This window comes from Antrostomus carolinensis, unplaced genomic scaffold, assembly GCF_000700745.2.
Source record: "Antrostomus carolinensis isolate BGI_N321 unplaced genomic scaffold, ASM70074v2 scaffold5742, whole genome shotgun sequence".
Taxonomy (NCBI): Eukaryota; Metazoa; Chordata; class Aves; order Caprimulgiformes; family Caprimulgidae; genus Antrostomus; species Antrostomus carolinensis.
This window is the reverse complement of record NW_010301501.1, coordinates 42611-59201: the sequence shown is the minus strand read 5'-3', so window position 1 is coordinate 59201 and position 16591 is coordinate 42611. Positions and strand designations below refer to the sequence as shown.

The 16591-nt window shown below is 38.0% G+C and overlaps 1 protein-coding gene across 1 annotated transcript in view; it reads right to left on the bottom strand.

Annotated features, from left to right (window-relative positions):
- The window catches only part of LOC104521470 (potassium voltage-gated channel subfamily KQT member 1), a gene marked incomplete at its 3' end in the record, with an annotated part of 89211 nt that overhangs the window by 44295 nt on the left and 28325 nt on the right, over nt 1–16591 (bottom strand). The window contains exons 3-4 of the mRNA XM_010163477.1: nt 6301–6427; nt 1252–1330 (exon numbers count right to left, since the gene is read on the bottom strand). Coding sequence (XP_010161779.1) covers nt 1252–1330; nt 6301–6427 — 206 coding nt within the window. The remainder of the gene's footprint in view (nt 1–1251; nt 1331–6300; nt 6428–16591) is intronic.

The window sequence follows — 16591 nt, the reverse complement described above, 5'->3', positions numbered from 1 at the left end:
AGTTCTGTAGCTTGCAACTTAATTCTACAAGAAAACAACCTAACAAGCATGCACCCATGCTTTCTGAGATCTCTGGGATTTAAGAGGTCCAAAGAGGGCCATAACACTATACCTTAAAAGCAACAAAAGGCAAGGATATGAGATTCATTCCTTCTAAATTCAAAAACAGACACTTGCATCACAGGTCTGCAGAAACCTGATAAGACTGAGACTTGCCTGACCCAGATGGTTTTTCAATGGGGCCATAACAACACTGCAGAGACGTGGGTTAAGTTTCTCGGGCAGGAAGCATCCTGAGCTGTAGGACAGTGACTCAGTGACTGTTTAACACCAGGAAAGGCTGCACTGAGCCCAAAGCCACCTGGGTTCACATTAAACCCACAGCGGGCCTTTTCATTAAAGCTCTTCCTATGCTTTAGTTAAATTAAACAAAATCATTGGAATTTTCACATTCACCCTCATATTCCCCTACATGGGCTGATAGATCACATTCATGCCACCTGTGGGTCTTTATCATCATGTAGGGATTATTATTCTCTGGTAATACTTACCTTAATAATACTTCATGCATATAGTTCCCTACAGCATTTGTCTACGTAGTTAGACAGTTTAGACAGTACTGGACATTCTCACTTCCCAGTGATTAGACTGCACTGGAAATCAGAGGCCTTTAACAGAACATGCAGCACAGAAGGAATGGGAAGTACACCTACTCTTGCTTGTCATTCCTTTCTTTCATTTACACACTTTACTTCCCAAAACAAGCTTGCAGTATTTGAACAAACACTGCAGACATCAAATGTTTCTGGTTCATGTATGGTGTGAGTTACGTGTGCCAAACAAATCCACCAAAGCATAATTACTCTTTAAACAAAGTAATTACTTGTACTCAGAAAGTACTGCGTTAAGTGCTGCCTGGATTACTTCTTAAATAAACTGATGTTCTGTAATACTCTCTGTCTCAGAGAAAGAGTTGTTTGATGTTTTATATAGGACATAATGTTTCTTTAGTTTTTCCTCTTGGCTTCATCATTCCCACCATTCTTCATATTCCTCATTTCTGCACTCTTGTTTCCCAACCAGTGACCAAGCAAAATAACACACAGTTTTCCACTGTCCAGTGTTTAAACATAATAACTTTTCCTATATTAGGAAAATTACATAAACATCTAATTCAGAAATTGGGAAATTAGATATACATTTAATATAGCTCTGTGGTTGTGAAGAGCTACAGTCACTAGAAGAACATACCTTATTGCAGAGGTGGCAAACACCTGTCCATTAGATCCTATGCTCAGAACAATAATTGAGGCAACTACAACAATTAGATCTGTTTAAAAAAAAAAAAAAAAAAAAAGAAGAATGTATTAAATATTATCTCTCAGCACTGAAACACTGAACAAAATAAAGACTGAGGAAAGTACTTTAAAAAAAATAGATGAAGTTAGCTGAAATTTGGTGAGAAGTAAGTTAATGTAATAGTTTTGCATCAAAAAAACCAATGACTATGGTTTCTTCATGATTAATTTAATAATGGAAATTTTAAAGATCCTGACAGATTAGGCAGCTTTCCACAACAACAAAGGCAAAGGCATATGCATACCCTAGAAATGAATCCATATTTGGCTCAAGGATCTTGATTTAAGAGAGAAAGTAAGGGTTTGCTTCAATCAACAATGAAATGCATAAAGTCAAGTATCATGCATATATAGACACATACATACACTTAGTTTAAAAATTGTGTCAAAGATGTAAAGCCAAGCTTTCAAAGTTTAGGGAAGTGTCAGAACAAAAGTTGCCTAAAAACAATCAGAGTTGTTGGTTTACTTACTTGGTGACACACTCCTTAATTGTATGAAAAAATAATTGTTTCCAGAGTTCCATTTTTTTTCCACAACTCCACAGTTTACACAGTTCCAGCATTATACAATGCAAATGATGGATTGTGTTCACAGTGCCAGCATCCTGTATTTTCTCCTACCCGAGTTCAGTGAACAGGCCTATTGCTTTTAATTATTGAACCCTACTCTAATATTACTCTTACAAGAAATGTTTCCCATTTCCTCATGGGCATTTCTGTGGTAATCTTCAGAGCATCTGAATGCTTCACTTTCAAATTCTAACCAGAAAATAAAGGATAGTATTATAAATGGGTAGCAAATGTAGACAGAATGAGGAAAAAATTTGGTAAATTTTCCTTGCCAGTTTTAAACAGGCAGTACTTTATTCTTCAGAGCACTTAACATTATATAGCACTTCAAAAAAAACAGTGCCTGCTGACTTCACTTGCAGCTGTGAGAGCTCAGAACCTCTATAACCTGACTTCAAAGGCTTCATCTGGACATCCAGAAAATGAGGCACACTTGTGAAAACTGATTTAAATGACTGCCACAGAGTTTCCGTGTGATGCCTAGGCAAGATGCAGGATAGAATCCAACTTCAGAGGCAACAACAGTTGCCTTCAACAAGGGTAACTTTTTTTTTCCTCTCTTTTAACATTTTCTTGCCTCATTCACAACCATGTAGCTGCTGCAACAAATATTGCAGCATTTCTACAACCAACACTATCCTTCACTCTCTGACTTGATTTCCAGCATCAGCCTGATTTTTACTGTAAAAGCAGGATTCTTCCTCAAGGGATAGCACTCAATTAGTTTAAAGATTGTACTACAATAATTGTACATTTATAAAAATGAAAATAAATATAGGGAGGGATAAGTAAAGGCTACAGAAAGAGTTTCCAATTGGTGATAATCTAGCTTCTGAGCACCTGACCTTCCAAATTTTTTATGCTGTTCTTTATCATGTACATGTGTGAACATACATTATCGTAAACACTTAAAATTTAGGGAGGGTTTTCTTCCCATTGCATCATAATATAGATCTTTTCCCTTAAGCAAATAATGCACCGAATGTCCTTACTAAATTATCAGAGATACACATATCCATCCAACAACCCACACTGAAGGAGGAAAAGACTGACACTTAGGAAATGAGTTTCAATCAGGTAGTGACAGTAACAGAGATTTTTCATTTGTACTTTCCACCTTTATGAAAGCATTTTCTATGCATGGTAGAGATACTTCATTTTTTTCACCCAAACCTGTTCTTTATCTCTGCTACTTCTCTATTCCTGCTTTTCATGCCAGTTTCCAATCTTTAGGTTTCTCATACTAATCCCTGGTTCAAACAGTCCTATTTTACACTTGAGGTATTCAGCATATCCTTCTGCCTTTACATTGCCACCTTTTAATCCCACCTATTTTCAGCCCCTACTTTTTTTCCTTTAACCTCCTGCTTGCTTGTTGGTCTCTTTATATGTCCTTCTACCAGACCCTCACATCATCATCCATCCTCCTGACATTTCATCAACCCTGTATGTCCCAGTCCATTGTCCATATGTCCCAGAAGAAACTTCTTTACGGTGAGGGTAACAGAGCACTGGAACAGGCTGCCCAGGGAGGTTGTGGAGTCTCCTTCTCTGGAGATATTCAAGACCCGCCTGGACGCCTTCCTGTGTAATCTCATTTAGGTTCCTGCTCTGGCAGGGAGATTGGACTAGATGATCTTTTGAGGTCCCTTCCAATCCCTAATATTCTGTGATTCTGTGATTCCACCAACCCTACAACTCCACCTTGGCATTCAAGCCTAGTATTTTCCCCTTCCATGTGCTCTGGGCAATTTCGGGAAGAGCATTATACAAACAAAATCAACATATTTTCTACTTCCAGTCCCAGCACTGCTGCTCAGAGAGACTTGAAATTTGAATTGTGCAGGCTCACTGCAGATTGAGTCTTTGCAGAACATAAGAGCATTCTCTAGCAGGGTGTTTTAAGCACAACTAGCAGGGTGGTTTAAACATAAACAAGCTACCCATTCTTCAGATGCTTGTTAGTCAGCTTGGAGTTGATTTTCTGTGACAATCAAAAAGGTATTTTCTCGTTAAGTTTCAAGTATCTGCTTCAAAGTGTGGAAGCACTAGTGTTTCTCCATAAGAAATCTTCAGAATTGCCTTTTCCATGACAGCTTAAACATTTTGTGTGAAATGTCTCCACAAGACTCAAACTGAAGAAGACACTTGGTATGGAAAATATGAGGATAAAGAGTCAACATCTCTTTTTAAATAACTTTTTCAACTTTAGTAAGCATTAGTATTTAGATTAGCATTACATTAGTATTTATGTTACTTTTTAAAAAAGAAACTGTCAGGAAGCCTTGGTAATTTTAAAAAACCGAATTCCAGTAATTTATAAACAGTGATATGTGTATGTCCTCCTCAAATATTCTACCTACTTACATATTTGTAAACATGTCTGTACATACACATGAGGTGTGGAGAGACAAAAATGACATAGCATCTTCTATACAATGCGTGCACTACATATGGAGATGATAGACCTACATAAATCACATTCCCTGCAATTTAGTATGTGTAGTACACAGATTTGAAAACCTAGTCCACTGCTGGTCCGCTGTCCCCGTGGATTATTCTTATGTCCTCAATCATTGAAGAATTAAAATCAGCTGCCATTTTTAATCTAAAAATCAGCTTGCCAGTGAAGTATTAGTTACGCATAAACTTCAGCACAGCACATAGCAACACCTGTAACTCAGCTTACCCGAGTACTGCTTTTTTTGAGCAAATTGCAGACTTGTTTCTAATGTTCCTACAAGTTTACTTTCTAGCAATTCTCAGCTTTTTGATTAAAAGCAATTAATCCTTTAAAATTTAAAACAGGTTTAAATTTTTTTTTTTTAAAAATACAATTTAACATTTGTATTTTAATTTTTAGTTGCCATAGCATTTTACAGAATGGAAATAGCCCTCAGTTTCCAGATGTATTCTTAGTAGTCTGAAGATAATATAATGTCCATAAGGACTTAAATTAAACAGATTATATGCACATATTTGAATTTGATTTACATCATATACTTTTTTGCTCAACTTTTGTGTTCTATCGGCACTTCATAAGTTAGGTTTATACAAAGTAACTGGAGCTTTATATACGAGGTGCTGATGCTTTTTCAGAGCTGTATACATAACCAATTAAAAGTGCTCATAACCAAAGTTCTATTGTCCTTTGCTTAAGGATAATATGAGATGGACACACATATGTGTACTCAGGTCTTTACACCAGTGACTTATGTCCCCCTTCTGTCTTTCAAACTGCATGCTGTCAAAAACCAGGAGAAACAAAAGTTAATTAATAAATCAGTTCTTTGTGACATTTTCTACAACAAAAACAAAAGGATAAAAGAGGTTGTGAAAGGACATTCTCTTGATTTTGCCTTTGCTTTCTCCTGCGCCTTTGTACTCTAACAAACTTACCTAAGAAGCATTCCTTAATTGAAAGAGAAGTCAAGAATGTGATGGGAGAAGAAACTTACCTATAGGCTTCATGGTTAGATCATGAAACTAGATCAGCTCTAGAAGCAGCTGAAGAATTTGTATGTAATGAAACACTTCTTTCTCAATAACCCAAAATGGAGTACAGTGTCTCATCACATTATTCATTACCTACATCCAGATGTATAATAGAACACGATGTTTCCCAAGTTTTTGCACCAAGTTTCATAAAGTAGCAGATGGTTAAGGAAACATCAGCTCATTCTCTCCCCTTTTCACCTCTCCTACTTTGCTCTATTTAAAACTCACTGAGTTGATGTTTGACTAACAAAAAATTCACAGTTATACTGAAGTCTATATAAACTCATGGACTTAAAATAGAAATGCTGATTTTATGGTCTACCACAATTTTGTCCAAGCTTTACCTTTTATTAATCCCTCATTATTCCATAGGTTCTATTAGTCACTTCTCCCTCTAAAGTCTCTCCTACTCAAGATGCTACCCACAATAGTCCCTCAAACCATCAAAATTTGTTTAACTTTAGTACTACCCAGGGGAATTTTTCCTGAGTTACACTCTGCACATTTCCATGTTTTTCCCAATTTATACTCAGCTTTGCGTTTACTTTCTACAGCAGACCTGAGGAAGAATTATTGTGTTCAAAATCTTGTCAATTTTCTCCATTTACACATGTAGATTTATTAAAGATTTCTTCACTTTACAATTTTGCCTTTCTCGAGCTGGTATCTGCCTGTGTCTGACAGTCATATTTTAAATGTCCAGTTCTAGCAATCCAAAAGAAGAAATAATTGCATAGGTTCATAAAGCAGATAAATGCTTGAGAGATAGACACAGCTCAGAACTGCAATATGGTCTCTGCACTAGCTGACATCTTTACTTTAAAATGAATAATAATAGCAAAGTTAAGAAAAAAAAAATGTTTAAATCTTACCGATTATTGATATTGGCTTTCTGGCAAACCGTATTCTTCCCTGGAAGCCAACATACTTACTCCTGCAGCCTGCAGACCACAATCGGACCACATATTCAGCACCAAAAAACACAACCAGCACTATTTCCTATCAGGATTAAAAGGACAAAATATCAGGTTTTCTATTAAAAGACAGACTACAGTTTGCACATCTAATTTATTCCTATAACTAATACAAATAAGCCTGTTGAGGTGAAAGATGCAATAAAAAGAATTGTGCCTCATCTATTCACTTTTTATATGCATATACCAGCCAGTACGTAAAAGGGAGATATAATCCATTCCTCATTGTGATTTGCATGAATAAAATGATGGTTTAAGCTCCATTCCATCAGTATGTCATAGGGAAAATAATATTATTCTTCTTTGGTTTTTACCAAAACTTAAAACTTTTAAAAATAAGGAATGGAGGGACAATACAAGCATATGATTCCTAAAACTAACAGGTACATGAAACATGGGTACCCTGTTCCAGTGACCAACTACCCCCTCATTGAAGAACCTTTTCTCAATGTCCAATCTAAACTTCCCCTGATGCAGCTTCATTCTATTTCCTTGTGTCCTATCACTGCTCACCAGGGAGAGGAGATCTACACTTCCCCATCAGCTGCCCCTCTTGAGGAAGTTCTAAACTGCGGTCACCCTTTAGCCTTCTCTTTTCCAAGCTGAACAAACCAAATGACCTCAGCCACTCCTCATAAGTCTTGCCCTCAAGGCCCTTTATCATCTTGGTCGCCCTCCTCTGGACACACCCTAATAGCATGATCTGCCTCTTATACTGAGGTGCCTAAACTTCTCGAGGTGGGGTTTCACCAGTGCAGTGTAGAGTGGGACAATCACCTCACTTGACCAGCTAGCTATGCTGTGCTTGATGCACCCCAGGACATGGTTGGCCCTTTTAGGCTGCCAGAGTGCATTGTTGACTCATACTCAACTTGTCATCAACCCAAACCCCCAGATCTCTTTCCTCAGGGCTGCTCTCCAGCCTCTCATCCCCCAGTTTGTATGTACAACCAAGATTACCCCATCCCAGGTAGAGAATCCAGAATTTGCTCTTGTAAAATTTCATATGGTTGGTGATTGTCCAGTTCTCTAGTCTATCCAGATCTCTCTGTAAGGCCTCTCTACCCTCAAGGGAGTCCACAGCTCCTCCTAGTTTAACATCATTGGCAGACTTACTTAATGTACATTTCATTCCTGTATCCAGATCATTTATAAAAAACATTAAAGAGCACTGGCCCTAAAAGTGAGCCCTGGGGAACCCCACTGGTGACTGGCCACCAGCCTGATGTAATCCCATTTACTATGAACCTTTGAGCCAGATCCATCAGCCAATTCCTCATCCAACTTATTATGGACTTGTCTAGCTGTGTGCTGGACAGTTTATTCAGAAGTATACCATGAAAGACAGTATCAAAAGCTTTTCTAAAATCCAAAACCACCATATCTACTGGCTTCCTTTGGTCAACTAGATGAGTGACCTTGTCATAAAAGGAAATTAAGTTGGTTAAGCAGGACTTTCCCCTCAGGTATCTGTGCTGGCTATGACCAATGACTGCATTGTCTCTCAAGTGTTTTTCAACAACTCCCAGAACAACCTTCTCCACAATTTTACCAGGCACTGAAGTGAGACTGACAGAGCTGCAATTACCAGCGTCTTCCTTCTTACACTTCTTGAAAACTGGGACAACATATGCCAGCATCCAGTCAACTGAGACCTCTCCAGACTCCCAAGACCATTGAAAAATAATGGAGAAAGGTCCTGCAGTCACATCAGCCAGCTCTTTCAGTACCCTGAGATGAATCCCATCAGGCCCCATAGATTTACGTGCATCCAGCTAGAGCTACAAGTCTTGAACAAGTTCTTAACCTACTCACCTCCTCCCAGAGCTCTGCCACTAAACACAGGAGTTGCTTTACTGGGACACACCTCCCACAGGTGTGCTCACTGCTGTCGTCCATCCAGTACTGGCATAAGAGCAGGGCACATGCTGCAGCCTTGGGTGGCAGCATGTTCCCACTGGAGCTCTGTCTGGGAAGCTGCGTCAGACATGATGGGTACAGAGCTTGGAGAGGACGTGGTCTTCTGCTGGGTAAAGATCAGTGCTCCCCAGTCAAGCTGGCAGAGGTACAGCACCCTTCCTGCACACAAACTGTCCTGCCATGCCACTCTGCGCCCTGTTTTCCTGCTTCTTTTCAGAGAGGTGGGCTTGGCCTCCATTGCTCCTGGCCCTGCCTAGGTCTCGTCAGCCGCTGCCAGGCAGGCTGTGGGCACCTGGGAGGCCTTTCTGCTCCCCGGAGGTTCCCCTGGTTCAGGACACCATGTACATCACGCTGGATAAATGATCTATATTTTAATATTGCTTCTCTCCACAACACTATATGGTAAAGCATTCATGCATAATCTAGGATCAGTATACTGATTCAGATACTTCTAAAGAAAGGATGACAACATGCATAGATTTGTTGAGATCTTTGTCCCTTCATTCCTTGTTTTCCTCTACCATCTCAATATGCTTAGCACAACCAAAATACAGCTTCTAGGCTTTGTTCCAACTCAAACCTTATCCAGTAACTCAGAGTCACCAAACACCTACTATATAAATTACAGCTCTGGAAAATATTTGTATTTTAACTTAAACATGCTTGCAATCTGCACCTGGGGAATTCTAAAGCACCCAAAGAGTGAGCACACTTAAATCACAATTTGTACTGAATCACAATACCAACATGTCCTTAAAACTGGCATTCTGAATGGTTGAAAAGGGACCAAAATATTTCAAAACTGAAAAACAGATAAGAAAAACTCTACACTAATATGCAAAACTTCACATCAAATTTGATTTTTAACAAAGTTAGGTTACCATTTCTGTGATCACTTTTACTTCCTTGTTTTGCCTGGAATGAGAACCAAGAAAATATGCACAGTCTTCCTCTGTTTTCATGGCACTTCCAGCCTGACTAAGACCAAGGATTAGTAGAAAGCTAAGAAAAAGTTTACAGCCCAGTTTCAAGGCAAAAGCACAAGAAAATACACAGCAAATTAGCTCCACAATTTTTTTTTAATTAATTTATTATCTAGAGCTTCTACAAGAAATACTTCTAAGTTTGTGCTGTGTGAAATCTAAATGCAAATATTTATTCAAGCATAATACTCAAAGAACAATTCAAGAACAATCTTCAAAGGAAAACAATTCTTGCTTTTCAAGAATCTTGCAAAATGCTCTCTCACTCTATCAATTGTCGACATTTTTAGCAGGTTTCTGGTATCATCACTCAGCAGCACTTGTTTTCAAGTCTCTTGAATGTAATAGACCTGCTGGAGGAATAGCACTCAGCTTTGCAGTAGACTGTGAAGTCACGAGCACTTCTTTCTGTAATTGGGCAGAAAGCTAGCTCCAAAGCTTGAACTGAAAGAGCATTTCTAAAGCAAACAGTTCCATGTCCTTATGTGCAGATTAAAATGGCTGAGCTCCACTGACCTTCACCTCAGAAATACATGTGTCCACAGTCTTGGAGGAAGAAACACAATTAGAAAGGCTAGCTTTTGTGATTTTGTTGACAATGTTGGCAACTTAACCCTTGAAAAGGGAAGAAATCCATAGGAATTCAAATGAAAACAAACATGCCATTCAACCATATCAAGAGCATGCTTCTGCCACTCAGTGGCAGTTTATTCAATGTCAGTCCTACCAGACAACACTGATGGCAGTTGAAGAATCATTTCTACAGAAACTGCATATTAGGATCACTGGGTAAGTTAGGTAAAAAATTGTGCAGAAAGGAGACAAGCAGATAAGTGCTGAGGAAGCAAAAACTTCTCTAGACTTAGGTTATTGCTTGGTGATCTGCTGAGGGTACATTTAAAAGCTGAAATTAAAACTATATCTGGCCTCAGGGTATTTTATTCTCAAGGCAAATTCCAGAATCTATGATTATTTCAGCTACCAGAAGAAACCATCTTGGTTGCATCCGGTAAACCCCGCTGAAGTCAATAAGGCTGCACAGTCTATAGAAAAGAAAAATAAATTGTTGACAGGAAGGAAGAAGAAGGAAGAACCTCCATTTTCAATAAATTTAAAATTAATTACTGATCTCAGTTCATTTTGTCCTGGACAAGTGTCCCCACAACCAAAACCATGGCAATTAACACATTTGTTGGCAGCCTCGGACAGGCCAAAGACCAAAAGAACATGGAAACTGGACCAACATCACAGCTCTATATGTGGTCCTTCAAAAAAAAAAAAAAAAAAAAAAAAAAGACTGTTGTTATGTATATACACATAAATGCTTTTCAGAACCTTAAATTTACTGACTCACATTTACTTTCTGGTAAAGAAAAAAACATTTTAGTTTTCTAGAAAGTCAGAAAAAAATGCTTGTTCTTACCAAAATCACAACAAAAGACGGTGAGGACTTGTTGTGGATAAAACATTAACTTGAAAAAATCTGTGAAAAAATCTCAAAATTAAATAGTATGACAAATGTGTCCCTGATGATTGACACCCATCTGTATGTCAGTTTGAGATCTTTCTCCAGCTTTCTTAAATTTTAGAGAATCTTTGCTTTCAAAATGGGATTATACTCACAAGGATCTCACAAAACTTTTTTATTTAGGCTCCCAGTAGTACTTTTCCCCTTCTCCTGCAAGTGGTGAAGGAAGAAATACACAATGGAGGGTTCTCAGCAGATTTCATACAACTGGAAAGCCATCTAGCATCAACAGAAAGCCAGGGATGAACTCCTCTAATGAAATCAAAACAAAAAATAACAAGTAGGAACAAACCATTACCTCAAAAAAAAAAAAAAAAGAAAAAGAAAAAAGAAAAAAAAAAGGTCACACGAGGCTTGATCAAAATAGAGCTAATAAATACCCTTGGCTACTCTAGCTAGCAATCAGCTTTGAGTGTCAGCCTTCCATTTTTCTCTGCAACCCTTCTCTGAACTCCTATGAGGAAAGAAGGGAAAGCAAAGCTGGATATCCTTTGAACAGAACAGCTGCCAAAAACCAGCAGGACATTTGCCATGACTCAATGAAGGATCATGAAACAGGTGAGGAAAACCACAGAGCATCATCCTTTGTCTGGGGCACTAAACCAGCTCCCGAGACACAGCCAGAGGCACCCTGTATTGACAAACACCAGTGGAGAGGGTGTTTAGGCAGCACTGCAACTTGAATTATCTTCCAGGAAGTGGAGCACAGAGTAAGGAAACAACACTATGGACCAGATTCTTCACACTCACACGTTAGTCTCTTCCTGTTTTGTTAGTGGGAAAGGATACCCTTGGCAATTCAGATTGCCACGGAAATACTAAGCAAAGCATTTAACACGCAATAAGTGCTTATCTACTGTAAAGAACTGACATATAATATAATTACAGATTTTAAACTGGGCTTGTTCTGTCTAATATCTCTGATGAAGTCAGTAGCAGTGTTCCATTAGTCTGTGTTTGTCCCTATTGTCTGGAAAAAAAACCCCAAACCACACACCTATAATATTATTTGCCCAGTCAGGTGGAAGCCCTAAAACTCATTTAATCTTTGTATGTTTTTTCTTTTTTTTAAGTCTAGTTACTGCATAAGTCTTTTTTCCCCAAAAAAACAAATCGTAAAATAATACATAACCATGTTTATGCTATTCTTAGTATAACTCCACTTTATCAGTTTTATTAAAAATATGAAAAAATAAGGTTAAAGGAAAATATGTATGCAAATAACTTCCACCTATATCTAATTCAATCAGTCAAATAAGAAACTCTTGTGGAAAAGCCATCAACTTTTACTCAAGAATGTAATTGATGACCAAATAGAAAAATGCTCACATTAACACAGAAAATCAACATTTTAAACAGGAGTGTTTGTAAATGAAACCTATAGCCTGGAATTTACAATATGTTCCAGTACAGGGGGAAGCAGGAGAAGGGAAGGAGCTGGGCTGGAGTGATTAAAGTGCACACATGAAAAAGACAAGTATTTTCTCAGCTGCAGCTGTGTTTTAGGTGGAGAGCACACACAAGGCTCTCTTCACTTTTTTATTGGAATATTTAGGTGCTCGGGTAAAAGGAGGAAGTGGGATGGCTAAATGAATAGTGTCTGCTCATGAAGATTCAATCAAGGAATGGCAGCTCAAAACAATGAAGCCTCAGAAGCAGGCATAAAGGTTTAATAGTCCAAATGTTTGCACACGTGTATTTATGTCCAAAATTTAATCTGATAACCTGTCTTCAAGGTTTTCCAGTCCTTAGAGTTGAAAATGTCAATTTAGTGACCTGTTTAGCTTAATCGTTACCCAAATGCTATGAAAACCTACTGGTACTGAAAATATTTATTTCCTACCATCATGCTTGCCCTTATAAAGATGACAAACATCATATGTGATAATATAATATCCAATATATGGAAGAAAAGATGTCAAATGCTGCTAAGTCTCCTATAGTATCATTAGCTTATTCAGATTATTATTTGAAACCAATGCTCTTACTGTTTAAAAGTCTGTTGTTTGGATACAAATAGATTTGTTTAACATTTCTTAAAAAAAATGTTTCCATTTATGTCTAATAAATATGCTGAATTTGCCGACTTCTCACTAGGAGTATCTTTATCTTTCAGTTTATCAACATTTGCTATTTCCTATACAGAATGAAGTTGTATGCTAATGAGGGAAGCACATAGTGCTCTAGTCACATTATCTGTGGCAACTGCCATTCAAGTGAGTTGGGCAAGTCAGATGGCAAGATTTACTTTTTAATTCTATTTAGATAGGCAACAATTTTTCTACCAAAAAAAAAAAAAAATTGACTACAGTCTCAGTTGGTTTTGAGCAGGACTCTTCTAGAATTGCTTAATTAGGAAAGGTACTGCTAAGGCAAACACAAATAGTGAATCAAGAAGATTCAAGAATTTAGTGCTTGAAGTTCTTCATTTCTCTATAGATCCACCTGTACCCCACAGGAGTCTTCCAGTTCCCCAACAGCATGTCTTGAAGCCTGACCTGAAGGGACCACCTTTAGTAGGAAGGGAAGGGTTTAGCTTTGGTCCTGGAGTGGAATCTATCCAATGTGAATATCCACTTTGGAACTGTAAATAATCATATCCATGTTTCTTAACCTTTTTATTTGTGAGGGCCTCAAAATTTCAAGGGGAGGAACTGGAAAACTCCTTCATGTACCTCTCCATCTTCCTCTCACTCCCAAGTAAGAAATGTTTCTCTAGTCTATTGGACCACACTCTGAAACCACTTTGCTCAGAATACTCTATAGAGCTAGAGTAAGAAGTGAGTAAAATTTGACTGAGGGCATTATGAGTTGGCCTTTAGTTAACGTATCTCATCCAACTTACTGGATAGTTGAAAAGCACACAGCAATCACCCAACACAACATGTTCTGTACTGCTTTAGGGCAACCCATAAGGTAATATAAGCCACAAGAATAACTGTATCATAATTCACATTGAGAAACTTCATAGTTACATTTGATTCCAGAAACACTATGGCAACTCAGTAAGATCACTTAGCAAACAACTTAAACTTATGGAATGTGTTGAAAGATTTGTGGAGTCAATTTTTTTTTTCTAATATGTTTAATGTATGGAACAATATTCCATATCTATCTTAATAATGTTTTATATTGTAATAATATAATATCCCTGATCTATTTTTTCATCTTCCTACAGACCAATAAGAAGCTCAGAAAGAAATAGAGATTCTCCTTCTTGTTTTCTCTCTCACAGGTTTACAAGGAATAAAAGAATAGAGCAAAAGCTTTTGAGTCATGTAGTTATGTTTATTTAGATGTATTCTACATTACTAGTTTTTTCTGCAGTTTACCTGTCAGTTCCTTTAAGGGATTGGACACTTCACTAACATCTACTGTTACACAGGCAATATACACTATCCAAATATCACAAAATGCCACTAAATATTATGGGACCTACTCTGCATGCCATAATCCAGAAATCCATTATCATCCATAAGAAATGATCTGGTGAGGCCAGCAGGAGTACCTGTGAACTTCAGGTACTAGATTATCAACATACCACTTTATATACAGCAGGAGGATGTGTTCATGGCATATGATGCAGAAGAAATTATATAAAGTCACAACCAAGCAGTGACTTCAGGAAACACACAGAACAATGTGACCCATCTGTAGCCTAGAACTCTTTCACGAGATCCTCTCCTTAAGCCTTGACTCACAGAATCACAGAATATTAGGGATTGGAAGGGACCTCAAAAGATCATCTAGTGCAATCTCCCTGCTGGAGCAGGAACCTAAATGAAATTACACAGGAAGGCATCCAGGCGGGTCTTGAATATCTCCAGAGAAGGAGACTCTACAACCTCCCTGGGCAGCCTGTTCCAGTGCTCTGTCACTCTCACCGTAAAGAAGTTTCTTCTCAAGTTTAAGCGGAACCTTCTGTGTTCCATCTTACACCCATTGCCCCTTGTCCTATCATTGGGCATCACTGAGAAGAGCCTGGCTCCATCCTCCTGACATTCGCCCTTTACATATTTATAAACATCAAGGAGGTCACCCCTCAGTCTCCTCTTCTCCAAACTAAAGAGACCCAGCTCCCTCAGCCTTTCCTCATAAGGGAGATGCTCCACTCCCTTAATCATCTTGGTGGCTCCGTGCTGGACTCTCTCAAGCAGTTCCCTCCCAAATACAGTCACAGTCTGAACCTCTCTCCTGAAAAGCTGAAGCAACAGCTGATGTGGGAGCTCCTAGTCTTTCATCTCAGCCTTTCCTCCAACAGGATTTGCAAACACAGGAATGTTAATTAAAGCTATGTGCTAAATGTAGTCACTACATGAGGATTGCTAGCAACTAAGCAATATAAGAGGGCAGTGAGGGCCTACAATAGAGGCAACAAGTGAGGACACTGAAAACAGGTTTTAAGGGTATGGTGTTACCCTCTAGTACTGTATTGCTACGAACTACATGTGTGAATGTGTTTGGAAGATATGCTGTTGTTTTTTTCCAGCAAAAAAAAAAACACATCAGAGGAAAGTGGACGCACAAAGTCTGTATCCCAAAGGAAGAGGTACCACAGGAGCGGACCTCATCTAGAAAAATCACAGAAATCACAGGATCCAGCCCTGCTGAAACAGGGAAGGTGATCCCAGCTGAAACACCTTGTTTGTGGCTCTGCTGCAGAAAGTTTCTAGGACAACACATGCCCTTTAAAGTCTTATCCCATAAGCCTGAGAAAACTACAGTAGGAAACCACTCATCAGGAGAATAGGACTAGAATGTAGTGACCTCTGGTGAAAGCAAAAGAAAAGACTTGGAAGTGCTTTACCTGTTTTAACAGATAAGAGTTTTGTGATAAAGTCTTCCTTTTTTGCATTGAAAACAGACCACTATCAGAGATACAACACTGAAATAACTGAGGTTTTGGTCCAATCCAGTCTATCAATTCCTACGCAGTCTTGCCATTACCACTTAGCCTGAAAAATGTTGCAGTGATTTCTCATTTGGATTGCACACTCTGAATTGGAAAGTGCATTAAGTTAAACAACATTACCTATCCCTCCTTCATTCCAATTGCAATGACCCCAACACTAAACACATCGTGGCACACAAGTAGAAATTAAATGGACAAAGTTGAATCAAGATGATTAACAGCAAAAACATGCTATTTTCTCAAAGTCAAGGACACTCTTGGTATTCTTAAATTTAAAAAGTAAATAACATCAAGATACTAAAACTGTGAAAAATTTCTCTTTCACCTGCAACACTGTCATTATACAAATTGTTGACTTATTGTGTTCTGTTACTCATAGTGTGTAAAAACATGATGTGTATGATAATTTTTTATTTGTTTTGTTTTCAGAACAGTACAAACAGTGAAATTACTCCCATGAGCTAAGAAACTCTCTTTTTGCAAGGTCTTTTACAATAAAAATAAAAATCTGTCTTTTGTAAATTACCATGGGGACCTCTCCTGGTAGAAGAATGTATAACCTCTAACAGTGAAAACAATCAGATTAATCCTCAAAGGAGGAATTACACCTGACCCATTTTATAGTTTATTTTTTAATGTCATAGCCTTAAAGATCTAGATGCCATTTAGAAATCAAAACTGACACGCAAACACTAGATCATTAAGAAAACATTACAGCCTGCTGCTGTATAGGTTAAAGCCTATACAAAAAATGTTGGCAACTTTTTAAAAATAATTTTTAAATAGAATCATCTTAGAGTAAGATAAAATTATAACTGTATATATTAGGGAATTAAAATTTAGGAC